This window comes from Octodon degus, unplaced genomic scaffold, assembly GCF_000260255.1.
Source record: "Octodon degus isolate 3935 unplaced genomic scaffold, OctDeg1.0 scaffold00085, whole genome shotgun sequence".
Lineage (NCBI taxonomy): Eukaryota > Metazoa > Chordata > Mammalia > Rodentia > Octodontidae > Octodon > Octodon degus.
Genome location: NW_004524661.1, coordinates 2,681,094 through 2,698,338, shown reverse-complemented (window position 1 = coordinate 2,698,338; position 17,245 = coordinate 2,681,094). Strand labels below are relative to the sequence as shown.

The following is a 17,245-nucleotide window of genomic DNA, read 5'->3' as shown; positions in this document are numbered from 1 at the left end:
ATAAATAAAAAATAAAAAAAAGTTTAAAAAAATAATTTTCATATTTATTACATGTTAAAATGATATCTCAGCTAACCTGGGTTAAATAAAACAAAGTTTTTTGAAAGTACTTTTTGTATTTTATTGTAAATAAAATAATTTTGAGCAAGTAGGTTATATAAGTATACAAATCAGTAATATAGGTTTTTATTATGAAGTATTAATGTGAATACTTAATGTAAATAATGTACTGGCATTGCCATCAATGCTTTTAACATTGCATTGCACTAAGACATCACTGAGAGGGGTTTTTTTTTGTTTTGTTTTGTTTTGTTTTGTTTTGTTTTGTTTTTGTTTTTTGCCTCCACTATAATCTAGAACCATCATTGACGAAAGGTCATTGTATGGTACATGATTGTAGATTTCAGTTAAATCTCTCTTGGCCAATATATGTAGAAGGAAGTTGTCTGAAAACAGAACTTTAAAAAAATACCACAGTGTAAAGGGTTGACAGAAGAGTTGTCAAGGATTGAATCTTGCAAGAAATCATCACATGTGATAAGAGGAAGTTTGACTGTTTTGTGCTGGAGCCAAGGAACAAAAAAGGAAGTCGTGGCTAGTTAAATGCTTATAGACAAGATTTTTAAATTTTTTGTCATATTTGGCGTTTAGGTTAGCGTTCTGTCCAGGCTTGGGAGTGAGGCATATTTAATGTCTCCATTCTCACTGTCTATGTGACTTCAATTCTCAGTTTGCCTTTCCCTATAAAATAGGTAGTACTTGCCACTTCACTTTGCATCAACACAGGACTGACTAAAAGTAAACACTGAATAAGTTATGAATATGAACAGTACTTTCTTTTCTTTTCTTTTTTTTTTTTTTTTTGTGGAACCGGGGACTGAACTCAGGACCTTGCGCTTCTGCCAAGCGCATATTCCACTGAGCCATCTACCCAGCCCCGATGAACAGTACTTTCAAGAGTTCTGATTACAATGGGTTGAAGAATGAAAGTGAAATGCTGTGAGAATTATAGATAAGAAGGTGGAAGAATGAGATTCTGTGGCATACAACAGTAGGTAGGGCCTTAAGGGAGTTTTTTCTTTTTTTCTTTTTTTTTGTCTTTTAGGGTGGAAACCAGAATAAGGAAAATTGACTATAGGAGGGTGGAAATAAATATTGAAAGTGGTGATGGGGAAAGGATATGACTGGCTGGTTCCTGTTATATATTCTAGGATATCTTCTGCATTTCCTCTGAATTCCTAGTTCCAATAAAATCTATCTCTTAGTCTTACTTTCGTTTTATACTGAGAACAGTGCAGGTAAGATACCAAGCAAGAATTATCACTATCAGGCAGGAAAGGTGGCATATACCTGTAATCCCAGCACATGGGAAACTGAGACAGGGTGACTTCCTGTTCTTGGGCTTACATAGGAATTTCCAGGCTAGCCTGCATTTATAGACAGTGTCTTACAAAAAAAATTCATGTTGAATATGGCCAGCACAAGAATAATAAGGAAAATATTATCCTACAACTTTTCTGTAATCACATCTAGTTATCTACGTGTCAAATCAAGAGTGAAATCCAACTTATTCTTCCTCAATAAAATAACTGCTTCTTTATTCTTCTTCACAATACTGTGGTCCTAGATCTCCACATACTTTTGTTGTTTTGTTTTCTTTTGGGACGGTCTCACTACGTTACCCAGATTGGCCTTGAATTTGTTGTGATCTTCTTGTTTAAGCCTCTGTGGAACCTGAGTACCTGGAATTACAGGCTCGTTCCACCATATTCAACTGGATTACACTCTTTGTCTTTCACCTATATTGTTTTTCTGCCTTGTACTTCACCTCCTTCTAATCACATGATCCTCATGTTTAAAATTCTTATATGTTTATCTTTTTTTTTTTTTCATTCATTCAAAAATATTGCAGCCTATTCTTCAAACATTTGGGGGGTTTTTTGGGGTTTTTTTTTTTTTTTTTTTTTGCAGAACCGGGGATTAAACTCAGGCCTTTGTGCTTACCAGGGAAGTGCTTATTCCACTGAGCCATCTCCCTAGCCCCAAAAGCTGGGAGTCATATTTTTTATTTTTATTTTTATTTTTTGGAAGAACCGGGGATTAAACTCAAGCCCTTGGGCTTGCCTGGGAAGTGCTTATTTCACTGAGCCATCTCCCCCACCCGACCCTCTTTAAACATTTGTTGCCAGACTGGGATTTCCTTTAAATTTCTACTCTATAGAACATAAGAATTGACTTTAAAATAAGTTAACTCTTTGCATGTCATATAGAGTCTTCTGTGATCTTCACCCTGTGTAGTTTGCCACTTGTTTCCTTCCTCTTTTTGTAGTATTATATTCCTTTCAGTTTAAAAAAAATAAAGAGAATAAAAAATAGTTAATATGTTTACAATTTGTGCAGTTTATAGTCTTCATGGGGAATGATTACATGTACATACCATAGTTTTCTTCTAAAATACCCTTCCCTCCTTCCTCCTCCAACTCCCATCCCATTTTTCTATTTTGTTGATATTATTAATATTAGCTCATGGTATAGTGTGTTGTTGAGATTACTAGATTCCTGTGCATGGCACACTTTTTTCTACTTCGTTCCCCTTCCCCTCCTTCTCAACACCTCTAGTTTTTTTTCCTCTTATACTATTTCCGTATTGCAAAAGATCTATCCCTTGGTCCCCGTCTTTCTATCCTTTATTTTTTCCTTTGTTTGTACTTGTCCTCACTCAAATGAGAGCTATCGTACAGTATTAAAATTTGTGTCTGGTTTATTTCACTCACCATTATAATTTTCAGGTGCATCCATTTTCCTACAAATGTCTCAAATTTGCCATTCTTTATAGCAGAGTAGTATTCCATTATAAATAGATACCATATATATATATATTTTAAATTTTATTTATTTGCGTAGGGGGGGCAGCTCAGCCCACCAGGGGGTGGGGCTGGCTGGCATGTGGTGCTGGGGGATTGAACCGTGGTCCCTGTTGCTTTGCTAAGCTTGTTCTAAGTAGGTGCTTTAGACCACTGAGCCATCTCACCAGCCCCCCATATATATTTTTTAATCCAGTCATCTGTTGTGTATATATAGGTTGTTTGCAGGATTTAACTGTTAAATTGTGCTGTATAAACATGGCATGCATGTATCACTATAGTATACTGTCTTAAGCTCTTTGGGGAAGACACCTTGCAGGAGGCTTGCTGGGTCATATGACATTTCTAATTTCATTTTCTTGAGCAGTCTCCTCACTAATTTCCAAAATGGTTACACTAGTTTACATTCCCATCAATAATGAAAGAAGAGTTCCTTCCTTTTGCACCACAGTCTTACCAGCATTTGTTATTGATTTCTTGATGAATGCTGCTATTTCTGGAGTAAGATGGAATCTTAGTGTTTTAATTTGCATTTCTCTAATGAACAGAGATGTTGAGCATTTTTTTTTCATGTATTTGTTGACCATTTGTACTTCTTCTGTGAAGTGTATGTTCATTTCTCTTTCCCATTTCTTTACTGGATCATTAATTTTAGGTAATTTTTTTAGTTCTTTGTATATTGTAGCTATCAGCTCTCTGAGGACTAGCTGGTATTTTTTTTCTCTTTTGGTACATTGTCTCTTCACTCTACTGATTGATTCTTTTGCTATACAGAAACCTTTTGTTCCATATAATCCTACTTGCTGATTCTTGTTATTTCTGGTGATTGAGGTTCTTTTTAGAAAATCCTTACCTACACCTTTATCTTGAAATGTTTCACCTATTTTATCTTCCAGTATGTTTAATGTTTCTGTTCTAATATTTAGATCTTCGATCTATTTTGATGTTAATTTAGTAGATGGTGAGAAATAGGGTCAAATTTCAATTTACATACAGATAACCAGTTTTCCCAGCATCTCTTGTTGAATAGGCTATCTCTCCTCCAACATATGCTTTTGGTCCTTTGTTGAAGAACAAATAGCTGAATGTGTCTGGAGAAGTTTCTATGTCCTCAATTGATTTGTAGTATACTCAAAGCCTCCTGCCTTGGTCTTACTGCCCAAGATTGCTTTTGCTATTTTGTGTCTTCTCTGGTTCCATATGAATTTTAGGATTGTTTTTTGTAAACTATGCTGTGGTAGATTTTGATTGAGACTACAGTGAATATATATGTTTTGTGAGTTGGATTCTCCTGTTGTTGGCACTTCATACTAATATTTTCCTTATTCTTCTGGAGTGCACCCTTCATTTTTTTCACTATTTGTTAACTCCATCATTCATTTGCTATTTGAAATTTTACTTTTTCTGTAGTCCCTCCTTTAATCTTAACCACTGTTTTTTTTTTGTTGTTGTTGTTTTGGCAGAACCAGGGATTGAACTCAGGCCCTTGCGTTTGCCAGGGAAGCACTTATTCCACTGAGCCATCTCCCCGGCCCCTTTAATCTTAAATAAAATGAACTTTTTTATGTTCACATTGTCTCCTGTGTTAACTTCTACATTAGCATTTTAGCTAGGTCAAGTCCTAATTCTGATACTTTAAGGTCAAGGGTTTGTCACTTTATGTGTAATTTTTAGAACTTAGGAAAGCAGTAGACATAAAATAATTAGAAATACTTTTATTAGAGGAGAAATTACTCTGGATCAAATCCACAAAGGTATTTTAGTACTGTGCTACTCAACAACAACAAAACACCACACATACTAACAATAAAACAATTGAGATTAAACAATTTATAGCTAGAAAAGATTTATTTTGGCCAGTATTTTCTGAGTTTCTAATTCACTCAGGTAGTCACTGCTCAATGTCTTTGGCATTGTAAGGCAGCATATTATGGCTGGGACATGTACAGGAGGCTGTTTATTATCTCTTGACATCTAGGAACCAAAGAGAACAGGAGAAAGGTGCCAGTGTACCTTTAAAGGAATACTGCTAATGACCTAACTTCCTTCTGCTAGACCTTACTTCCTAAAATGTCTACCACCTCCCAATAGCACCATCCACTGGGTACCAACCCTTCAGCACCTAAGTCCATGGGGGATATTTGAGGTCTCAACTGTAACATATCATTGCACTTAATTCTCAGTAACAAGGGAGGTAGCTACTGTAATAACCTATGTTCCAAAGAGGAAAACTAAAGCCAAAATAGATAAAATTAATTGGTCTGTTGTCTCACAGGTGAAAGGTAAATTCTAGATTTATGTCTTTGACCTTGTGATTTCAGAGTACATGCTTTAAATTTCTTGAGTTCTTCCACTTACTAAATATTGGTAAAAGAATTCTGATATCTATGCCATACTTGAAAATATTTTGGAGTTTTCAGTTTTTATAATATGGATTACCTGAAATAGAATTTTGCTGATTAGTAATTATCATAGTTTAAGATTAATATGGTGCTTTAAGAATAATGGTATTATTAGCAAATAAAGAAATGTGGGAGGGCTGTATTAATATCCCTTTGAAGAGAAAACCCATACTTTTAGTTTAGTTATTTGATATGCATTTGTATAATATGCATATATATGAATAAAGATATACAATCATAAACATACTTAGGATTCAGACAAATACAGAAACATTCCTTACTCTTAAGGGAGGGAGAAATTACCAAAGGGTACAAAGAAATAAAGCTTTTTTTTTTTTTTTTTCCCCTTTAAGACGGGGTCTTGCCAAATTGCCCAGATGGGCTCAAACTTGTAATCCTCCTGCCTGAGTTTCCCACAGTGCTGGAAGGAATTACAGGCTGGACACCACTATGCTGGGTAGAAGTAAAAACTTTTAGGAAATATAGGTATTCAAGTGCAATAAGTAGAATATTAATTTGATAATATGTAAAAGGAATTATACTTTCATTCCAAGTATAAGAAAATAAAATTTATTATTTTTTGTTAGTACTATAGTTTTGTCACTTGAAATTTTTCTCATGAAAAGTGTATCTTGAGCCTAAAACACAAGTGATATGAATTAACTTTTTCTAGTTTTTTGTGTGTTTGCTTTTCTAGTTCTTATGATTAAACCAGGGCCTCACTTTTTCTTGATTTTTGAAACAGATTCTTGCTAAATTGCCTGTGCATGGTTTGATCATTTAATCCTCCAACCTCAGTCTCCTCGAGTGCTAGGATTTTAGGAATGTGATACTGCTGCATCTAGTTTTGGCTTCATTTCTGTGCTTAGAAATACATTAATTATAATACTGATTTATATCCAGTTTGGTAGAATACAGTTAATGTTTTGAAACTATCGTGGATGTTATCAGCGCCTTTTTGATTGGATGTGCAAGTGATATAAAACAGTAGAAAGTTTGTAATGGCAATCTTAATTAGGCCAAAAATGGAAAAAGTGTAGTTCATACTATTTAATTTTTCCTCTTAAAACAGCAAACTCATTATAACATTGGGTAAGAAACAAAAAAGAAAGAATGATTCTTCAGATGAAATATCTGATGCAGAGCAGATGCCACAACATGCATTCAAAGATCAAGATTCTCAAGTGAGTATTAATTTTTTTTCTGAGAAATAAAAGTGTTAGAAATATTTAGGTAGCATAATATTACTTATGAATAATTATTTACATTGTAGTTTAGAAATAGAAATCCTATTGTATGTTAGAATTTATAGGACAGCATTATTATATTATATATGCTCCTACTTATAATAAAATATTAGATATAGGAGGAAACCTATGTGTCCTCTAAACCTTCATTTTTCAGATAATGGAACTGAATCCATGAGATGTTAAGTAATAGTACCAAGTCCTTGATGACGTTAAAGTGTGGTATTATATTTATGGAGTACTTTTGAATTTACTTAATGATAGAAATAATGACTTTTAAAATATAGAAATGACAAAGCAGATGGACTAAATCAGCCTAGACAAAGTTTCTTTGGTCTGCTTCTGCTAAAGAAAAGCAAACTGATGATATTTTAAAAAGCTCCTGACATAGACATGAATATTGTACATTTTCCCTTTAAAAAAATAGGTGGATATTCCAAATAATCCTGTGAAGGTAAAAATACAAATATTTAGTGAAGGTCATATAATTCAGGCCACCCTCTGCTTTCTAATATTCAAAATACTACTGTAGGCCGTAGGGGTGGTGGCAATTGTTGAATTATGGGGCCAGAAAGCCCCTGAATAGCCTTTCTTCTTCCTTATGCAGCTTCTTATCCAATGGGAGAGTAGTGGCTCAAGGCTCCTGGGCTGCTGCAAGAGTTGAGGTAAGGGCAGTGATTGAAGCTCCTAATATTATATGGCCTGGCTTTTTCTTCGTATGTTATCTTTATTTTAGGCAGACTTATATTTAACTTATTCAATATGAGAAAATTTAGCTTAATTTTCACTTAAATTATGCTGGCCATTTTTCTATAATGTAATTACCAAACAATGAAATGACAGTATAGGTCAACATGTACATTTCTTCCATGCTTTTCACTGTAGTATTAGGATGCTTTGACAAGTGTATTGCTTCAACACTAAAAAAGGGAAGGGGGGCGATATTTTCTAAGATTCAGTTATAGTATTTGATTGTTTCACTATATAAATGCCAGAAAGGTCCAGGTCACTTTCAACCATGACAGTGGATGTCAAGATTTGAATACTTGAAAACAAATTAAGGTTTTTCAGGAGGAAATCTAGAACTTTGAATATGATACTTAATTTTTAACCTTCAATCTTAGAATACTTAGGCAATGGTCTATATTTAGAGACCTAATATTTTTAATTTCTCTGCAGCAGATTGGATTAGGATCAGTATAGGAAACAAGTGACATTAGTCACTTAAAAGTATAATACTTCTGACTTCTTTGTATAAAGTTCTGTGAGCTAATCTGTTGACATTAAGACATAAGAAAGCTGGAAATAAGAGGAAGACAGAACTTGTCACTATTTTAGATTTGTGGTTTGAACAAAAAATACCCAAATATGTGAGCATAAGATTACTTTTTTATGTCTTTAAACCTGTAGACATATTATATGACAAAGAGTGACATCTTGTTTTCCCTAATTTTTTACTGTATACTTAGTGAAATAAGATGATGAAACCAAGTACTATCTCCTCATGGAATTTTAATGAAGATTTCTTAGGATGAGACAATATTTTACCATAAGTAATCCTCACATATTTTGCTGTTTGTTTTCAGTACTGAGATTGAACCTAAGACCTTTCTTATACTATGTTAGCACTCCATTAAGCTGTATCCCCACCTTTTATAAATTTGACTTTGAAATGGGGTCTCATTAAATTTCCCGTGTTGACCTTGAACTTGTAACCCTCCTTCCTCATCCTACTAAGTTCTAGGATTAAAAGTTTGAGCCATCATGCCCAGCAAATGACCCTCATTTTATCTTTTGAAGACAAATATTAAAGTAGTTTTTCAGACCACTCACTATTTACTGAATACTAAAAGAAGTATTTCAGTGTACTAATAAATGCCTATGTGAGCAGAAACTGTAATATAGTGAAAACATCTAAGAGTCTTCTCCTAAAATCTACTGAACTATTCTAAGACTCAGACTTTATTAATTAAAGTTATACATATTGAGACATAATACAATTGTGTCAGTATTTACTATTCTTGAACAGCGGAAACTGTAGATACTTATAAAACTCTAAACATTCCGTCAGGATAGTAGAATCCCTCCCTTCTACCTGAACAATAAATATTTCATGTTCTTTTGAAAGTGTAATGTGAGAAAATTGCTTTTCGTACAGTCCTTTTATAATTACAAAAATTTTTCAATGTTATTTCAACATTTGCAAATGTCAGTTTTTTCATGGCAGATAGATAACCCAACCAAAACGAAAGCCAAAATTGAGTGTAAGGTGTAGTTCAGTGGTAAAAGCTTATTTACTACCTCTTAGGCATTTGATCCCTAGTACTCTTCCCCTGCAAAAAAAACCCAACTATTATCCAGATGGTCCATCCAGGACATGTGGACTTGTCCACTACATTGGGCTGATCTTACTGCCTTTTTGTCTCAACATTGCTTTACTCATAAGAGAAAGGTGCAGAGGCTTCTTGTTACAAAAGCCATTTTGTACCCTTACTAGATACAAATAGCAATTTGCCCCCCACACTGTTAGGCCAACTCAGCCATTTTGGTCATGGCTATGGAAATAAACGCCTGCCAAATAGAAGGCATTGACAGAAATCAAATGAACATATGAGTTACTTTGCTAGTTCTATTTCTGGGGAGTATCAAATGAGATAAATAAATATCACAATAAATGGAAGAGAAAAGATATAGATTTACTAAATATTAAACAGTAGGTCACCTGGGATCCCTTACCGAGTAAGATTTTAGAGAAATGAAGAAAAGTAAACTTAAATCCTACAGGAAGTTCAAACCAGCCTGCCCTTTTCATATTATAGGGATTATCAAATGATGTATATATAACTTGTTTTTGTTCTTATTTTTGCCTGTGCTGTGGATTGAACCCAGTAACTTTTTTTTTTCAATTGTCCTTGAAATAAAAACTTTTGAAACAAATGTTAGATATTTAGGGAGGTAAGTAAAACCATCTATTTTTGGTATCTGATTTAAAATGGCTTAGATTATTTGAAAATAATGTTGTTATCTGTGGTACTTATTAAAAGACTTCTGTTTTATAGTAGTTTTTTTTTTATTTTTAGGAAAGCTATTAGAATTAGAAACACTGTTTCTTCCTTCAGTTAAATTTGATTATTTGGTAGGTTTAAAATTTGTTTTATGTATTTATTTTAAAGCATTGTATTCTACCTTAAATAGTTTCACATGTTTTGGCAAGTATTATTTTCTTTTACATTTAACCCCAATTGAATATGTAACTAATATTTATCTGATACACTAGGTTTGGGGCATAATATGTTAAAGTATTTGTGGTTTAAGTATGTATTGCCCAAAATGTGAAATATTAAATAAACAGATAATCTTTAATCATTGTTTCAAGCTTTTAAACAAAAGTAATACAGTAGTAAGGATATTACTAATGAAATATATTTGCCCACACTCTGAAAATTTTTTTCAAAAGAAGAAAAATATTTTTACTCTTAAAATTTGTAAAGAAAGATAATAAAGGTCTTACTAACCTCTGATATTTGAAATTGTAGGAAAGTGAAAATTCAGAAAGATTGCAAACCTGTGACAATGAGCTAATGATACTCTTCCCCTAATTAAACAGAAAAATAAGACCATGAATGTTAACATTTTGAAAAATTTAATATAAAAATTTGCCAACTTCAGGGGAAATCTTTTGACTATTATAAAGATTTGAAATTATTTTTAAGATCTATAAATCTGATCCTTGTGGTTCATTACAGAAAAGAAGATCAAATCGACAAATTAAAAGAAAAAAATATGCAGAAGATGGAGAAGGGAAACAATCTGAAGAAGAGGTTAAAGGCTCAATGAAAATAAAAAGGAACTCAACTCCTTTGCCTGGTGAACAACCATTACAATTATTTGTGGTAAGATGTAGCAGATTACTACAATACCTCTGTGTGTGTGTGTGTGTGTGTGTGTGTGTGTGTGTGTGTGTGTGTGTTGTTTTGAGACTCAGTCTCACCAGGTAGCGCAGGCTAGCCTCAAACTCACAGTAATCCTCCTGCCTCAGTCTTCTACTTCTGGGGTTTCAGGCATGTGATACCACACTTAGCCCTGAGTGAAATATATTTTAAACCAACATAAATTATATGAGGTAGTAGGAATTCAGACCTCTCTTTCTTTCCCTCATCTAATGTGGCATCACATTTCTGCCTCCTGAAAATACTCATAATTCATGAAAGTATTCCAAATTGTATGTTTGGCAGAATAATTTGAAATTATATTTGAATATTTTGAAATCGAAATTCCCAGTATTACTTTTCTGCTGAAAACTCCAAATCTGAAATAATAGGTAGTAAAGAACAAAAATGCTTTGAATTTTCTAAGTTCATTTCCTGGTTCTTCTCTATAAATTTTCTGTCTTCTGCCTTGTGAACATTGTTGCCTATATGCCACTTTACTTGCATTGTGAGCCAAATACCCAAGCACTTGAGTAAGTTGAAAGTTTAGGCAAGTTCTTACCCTGCCTATGCCTGAGTTTCCTCATTTACACTATGGAGATGATAATAGAGTAGTAATATCTGCATAGTTATTATATGAGAATTAGTTATATAGTGCCTAGCATATTAAAGCAAAGTATGTTAAGTATCATGTGAATTATTACAGGGACATTTATAGCAATGATTTCTTTTTCCTGTGGTTTATATCCCTAATGTTTAATGTAGTGCCCAGCATGTGTACTAAATAAGTATTTTTTTGAGTTTTTGTGTATTTATAAACATACAAAATAGCAACTAAGCTTTTTCTGACTGTATTATATCATGTATTCCATTCTCTCCTCTAATAGGAGAATCCGAGCGAAGAAGATGCTGCAATTGTAGACAAAATACTGTCTTCTAGAATTGTAAAAAAGGAAGTAAGTAATGGTACATTATATTTCATGCTATGTTCCATGTCCTGTGTAAGAGTTACAATTATTGATTTTACTTTTGTAGATAACACCTGGGGTGATGATTGATACAGAAGAATATTTTGTAAAATACAAGAATTAGTAAGTATTTGAGTAACAAAGAACTGCAAAGGTATTTGATTAAATGTTATGTAATATAATTTATTTATTTATTTATTTTGTATTTTAGGGAGGGTCTACAAAGTTTTCAGGGTCTCACTACTAGATTGGATTCATAGTGATCTGCATGTTTACAGCCTCCCAAGAGCTAGGATTACAGGGCCGTGTCACTACACCCAGTCTCAATTGCTATCTCAGCATGCCCAGGGGTGGGGCCTGATGGCCCCTGCACCTCCTTACAGGCACTTTAATCTGCTGAGCTATTTGGCGGGCCCTATATATTTAAATATATAAATATATTGAGGTATAATTATGGTTTTCATTCATGTGCATTTTAATGATAATTTTTGTGAATTGTAAGTTCATAAGCTTTAAAAAAAGTGTAAAAGCTCTGAAAATCTTTCATGTTAAGATTGAATTTTTTAAAATATTAAAGTAAAACGCAAGTATCTATAAAATATTACATGCTTTTACAAATTATAGACATTATTCATAATGGGTGTTGAACTTTTCAGATTTTATTGTAAGAAATTTCTGATCTTAAATTGTGTACCAGATTCAGCCAAATATGGTGGCACCTGCCTTAGGCTGAGGCTGGAGAATTACAAATTCCAGCCCAACCTGGGCAACTCACTGACTTAGTGAAACCCTGTTTCAAATGAAAAATTTATAAATGACCAGGGATTAATTCAGTGTGAAATCCTTGGGCTCAGTTCTCTTTGCCATGAAAAAAAAAAAAAAAAACCTGAAGTGAGGGCCAGCCTGATAGCTCAGCAGACTAAAGTGCCTGTGTAGTCAGATTGCAGCAGCCAGGGTTTGATCCCCTGTGTGCCCTCCCGGGCCCACTCCCAGGCTGCTGAGACCACAACTGAGTCTGGGCATGGTGGCGCATGCCTGTAATCCCAGCACTTGGGAGGCTGAAAGCAGGAGGATCACTATGAGTCTGATCTGTATAGTGAGACCCTGAACACCCTTAAGCCCTGCCCTAAATACAGGAAAAAACCAAAACCTGAAGTGAATTAATTCAAAGAAGTCAGTAATTGTGAGAAAAACATTCTTCTTGTCCTTTTTCAGCTTTTCACAATACTTGAATGAAAGGTTTTAAATAGAATTACATTGGTTTCAAGACAGTTTATCTTTCTTATGACAAAACCTTTATTAGAAAAATAAAAGATCTTGGTCAATTTCCCATTCTTTTGCTAGATGGCAATTTGTAGACACTTAAGTTACAATCTCCTTTGGCTATAGGGATCACAGTGATTGTATTTTAGAAATTTTATGATGCCTGGAATTAAATGTAGTGATGAACTACCTATTGAAAGTATTGATGTAATATTTTGTATTGATTTTACAATTAAATGTTAGGTATACTTTATTCTAATATATTGTCTTAATGAAAATTTTAGCTCCTATCTTCATTGTGAGTGGGCCACAGAGCAGCAGCTTTTGAAAGATAAAAGGATCCAGCAGAAAATCAAACGATTCAAACTGAGACAAGCACAAAGAGCACATTTTTTTGCAGATGTAAGAAAAAATAAGACAATTTTGTTTTGAACTCTGTAAATATGTAGTATTTTTTATCAGAATTTTAACTATTATTTTAAATCTTAGGCTTCCATTATTAATATTTGAATATAATTGCTTTTTCCTAAGTTATCGTGGAAACTGCCTGAAATAATCATCCTGAAAATTCACCATAGTAGTTATCTTGTATTTTTAAATTGACATTTATTTCATTATTTAGAGTTGAATGTATGTTAATATCACAAAAAAATTTATCAACAACTTACTCAGGCAAAAGATGTGATATTGTTCCAAATAAATTTTCCATCAGATATATTGCATATTTTCCACACCAGCTTTGTGTATATAAATAGAAAATCATTTAAAAAATTCATTTACCGGGCTGGGGAGATGGCTCAGTAGAATAAGCACTTGCCTGGCAAGCGCAAGGTCCTGAGTTCAATCCCCAGTACCGTGGAAAAAAAAAAAAAAAAATTTGTCTTTCTGTGTCCAACTAAATTTGACCTGATGTCCTTTAATGTTCTTAATTTTTTAGATTATGTCTTTTGAACAATTTTAAATTCACTTAAATTTTTTTATTTAAGGAAATTTTAATCTTTATTTCAAAAAAACGAGTTATAAAAACAGTACAAATACACACGTATATTTTACATTGACTTTCAAATGTTAACATTTTATCATATTTCCTTTTCCTTTTTTCTTTTCTTTCCTTTTTTTCCTATTATTTTCTTTCTTTCTTTTTCTTTTTCTTTTTTTTTTTTTTTCTTTTCTTTCAGTACTAAGGATTGAACCCAGGCTGGCCTTGCACATGCTAAACAAGTGTGCTACCTCTGAGCTACATTCCCAGAACTTCTTAAAAACATTTTTTTTTGACACAGGGTCTGGCTAAATTGCCCAGGCTGGCTTCAAACTTGGGATCCTCCCACTTCAGCCTCCTGAGTAGCTAGGATTAAAGGTGTGTGCCACCATGCCTGGCTCATATTTGCTTTATCATATGTATTCATTCTGAATGCCTTAATTTCCCTCCCCATCTTTGTCCAGCACACACATTTTTTTTTCCTGAACCATTTGAATGTACATTCCAAATGCTTCAGTATTTATTTTCTAAAAGCAAATATATTGTCCTACATAAAAATAGAATTAACATTGACTTTGTATTATTATGTCATTGCAGACCTCATTGATATTTCATTAATTGTTCCAGTAAAATTTTGAGCAAAAATGTGTGTGTGTGTGTGTGTGTGCGTGCGTGCGTGCGTGTGTGTATGCAGTTCTCTTGAAATTTATCCCAGCATCAAATGTTGATTTCGTTTCCTTTTTTTTTAATCAGTGTTTTTCATTATTTGAACATTTTTTAAACATTTTTTAATAAGGTCATTTGTTTTGTAAAATGTTCCTTACTTTGAGGTTTTATGTTATTCCTTCATGATTCATGCTGTCCTTTTTTTTTTTTTTTTTTAAGAATAGCACTGAAATGATGCTTTAACCTCATCAGTTAATCATATGGGGTGGTACATCATGCCTGTTTGTCCCATACTTGTATATGTAACCAGTAGGTAGTTAAATTGATCTCTGGATTAAGATGGTACCTGTCAGATTGTTTACCATGAGATTAGTTATTTCCTTTGTGATTAATAAAACTACTACCTCAAAAATGTGATGATTTTAATAACCTCACAGTTTATGAATGCTAGGAGGTCTGCCCCATGCCTTAACAATCTTTTACCTGTTTACTCTGTTATAAAATTTCTAGTAAGATGAAGATATTAGGATAATTTAGGTAAGGGTTAGGATTGTAGCTCAGAGATAGAGCACTTACATAAACAGATGCAAAAATCCCTGGATTCTGTCCCCAGCCCCACTAATACAAGCATTTTTAATATAAGGAAGTTTGTAGTGTTTAGTCTTTCATGAACGTTAATTTTCTCTCTTGACTTAGCTACAGTATAAAAGCTACATAAATCTTTTATTTTGTTCTAGCTGTTAAAATTTCTTTTTGTTTTCTTTTGGGTTTTTATTTGACTTTATTTGATAAAGATTATACAAAGAATAATCAAAAACACAGTATATGTTTAAACTTTCTAAAAAATTACAGCACTACACACATTGTCATTAATTCCTCTCAAAATCCCACTTTCTGAAGCTGATCTAGAAGTTCTCTTTCATGAGTGCTTTTATGTGTTGTGATCAAAAGTATGGTGAATGCTTCTGAGTGCTTTCCAAAACTAACGCAGACTTATCAAAACATTACTGTTTGTCTTCATTCATTGGATTTAGCTTTTACTTCCAGAATACCTTATTTGAATAGTTTTATTATTCACAGTATTTGTAATTCCTAAATGTCTTTGCTAATTAAACTGGAAGAATTCCACTTAATGCAAATGTAATTGGAATCAAACTGATTTGTTTGTTCTATAGTGAAACACTAGTAAATATATCTTTCTACTTTGTCAGTTATCAATTAAGTTACTTTTTAATTTTAGATGGAAGAAGAACCTTTTAACCCAGATTACGTCGAAGTAGACAGAGTACTAGAAGTCTCTTTTTGTGAAGATAAGGACACTGGGGAGGTAAATATTTCGTAAAATACTTTTTAATTAAGAAAACCCTAAATGCTTCCAGATACTAAATTCTGAAAACACTAAAAAGTGCTTAATTTGTCTTTATTAATGTAGATGACTGTATTTAAGCTCTTTGTAACTATTCTCTATTTCAAATACTTCTTACTATTCTCTTTCAAAATGATAACACCAAAAAATTTTTTGTAGCCTGTTATTTACTATTTAGTAAAGTGGTGTTCATTGCCATATGAAGATAGTACATGGGAACTAAAAGAAGATGTAGATCTTACAAAAATAGAAGAATTTGAACAACTTCAAGCTTCAAGGCCTGATACAAGACATTTGGTAAGAACCTATCAGCAACAGCTTCACAAAATCTGTATACTTTATTACTCAGTAGGGCTAATGTTAATGTTTATTTGTGTTTGGTTGGTTTGTGTTTGAAGGGGTCCGGGTAACTAAATCCAGGGCTTCAAGCATACTGAGACACATTCTACCACTGAGCTGTATTCTATAACTTAGAATTTTTATCTTAATTTTTATTCCCCATAATTTTGTATTCTAATTAAGTACCAAATAATGGCACATGTATATTAATTTAGTTACTCTGTGGATAAATTTGCATTTTTTGTTGTAATAAACTGATGCACTGATCATCAAGCCTTTGTAATAGTTTCCATAAGACAAATTATAAGTGTAATTACTTAGTCAAAATGTAATACATATTTCCTTGATAAGTATTGATAAATATTTCCTTATAAATTTTCCCTAGAAAAATTATTTCACTCAACGATTTCATTTCTGAATTTAAGTTTCCTCATAGCTCTTTCAAATCATTTATATAAATCTGAAAAACATTAGTTGTAGTATTGTCAATTCAATTCTCAACTCATGGAAAAAATGTCTGTGTTTTCTTTAAACCAGGTATTTCTCCAAAACTTATATAAAAATTATCTGCTTCAATAGTAGCTTTTTACCACCTTCGTTATTTTGGGAATTGAACATTGGGTCTTAAAAACCTAGGCAAATATTTTATCACTGATCTACATCCTCAGTTCCACAGTAGCTATATTTTTTAGAACCTTTTATGTAGAATATTATTAGAGATCTACCTAAATTAGAAACACTAGTATCTTAGTGACTGTTACTTCCTACCCTAATCCTTTGTAATATATTATTGACTTTTATAGTCTGTTAGTTTTAAGGCAGAGCAACGTGACAGGAGAAAAACAGTTCCTGGCAGCGCAGGTGGCTTTATATAAAAGGTGTTATCTACAAATTGTCCTTCCTTGTTCCCCTAGTAGGAGAGACTCCCTCAGAGCAGATCCTTTTCAACTAAATGTTGCAAAGCCAGAAAGCAAAAGAAAAGTTGATCACCAATAGCACAAGTTTTTATACACTGCAGGAAAATGCAGAAACTGTGGCCTGACCTCCCATATCAACATTTCAACCCTTGAAGGTTGAGGAAGCTATAGATACAGCACTTAAAAATGAGGGATGGCTGAAGATGGTGGCAAACAGGCAAGAGACTGAGGCAGGAGGATCCTTGGAAGTTCAAGGCGAGCCTCAAACTATATAATATGATACCTTTTCTCAAAAAAAAAAAAAA

At 33.1% G+C, this 17,245-nt stretch overlaps 1 protein-coding gene across 12 annotated transcripts in view; it reads left to right on the top strand.

Annotated features, from left to right (window-relative positions):
* Chd9 (chromodomain helicase DNA binding protein 9) overlaps window positions 1–17,245 on the top strand; it is a 225,957-nt gene that overhangs the window by 127,718 nt on the left and 80,994 nt on the right. For 11 of the 12 annotated variants that reach the window (XM_023721770.1, XM_023721774.1, XM_023721772.1 and 8 more), the window contains 7 exons: window positions 6,339–6,450; window positions 10,260–10,406; window positions 11,330–11,398; window positions 11,478–11,533; window positions 12,958–13,075; window positions 15,559–15,645; window positions 15,844–15,981. In XM_023721770.1, coding sequence (XP_023577538.1) covers window positions 6,339–6,450; window positions 10,260–10,406; window positions 11,330–11,398; window positions 11,478–11,533; window positions 12,958–13,075; window positions 15,559–15,645; window positions 15,844–15,981 — 727 coding nt within the window. Of the gene's footprint in view, window positions 1–6,338; window positions 6,451–7,120; window positions 7,179–10,259; window positions 10,407–11,329; window positions 11,399–11,477; window positions 11,534–12,957; window positions 13,076–15,558; window positions 15,646–15,843; window positions 15,982–17,245 lie in introns of those variants that run through there. The other variant, XM_023721780.1, reaches the window with a different exon arrangement.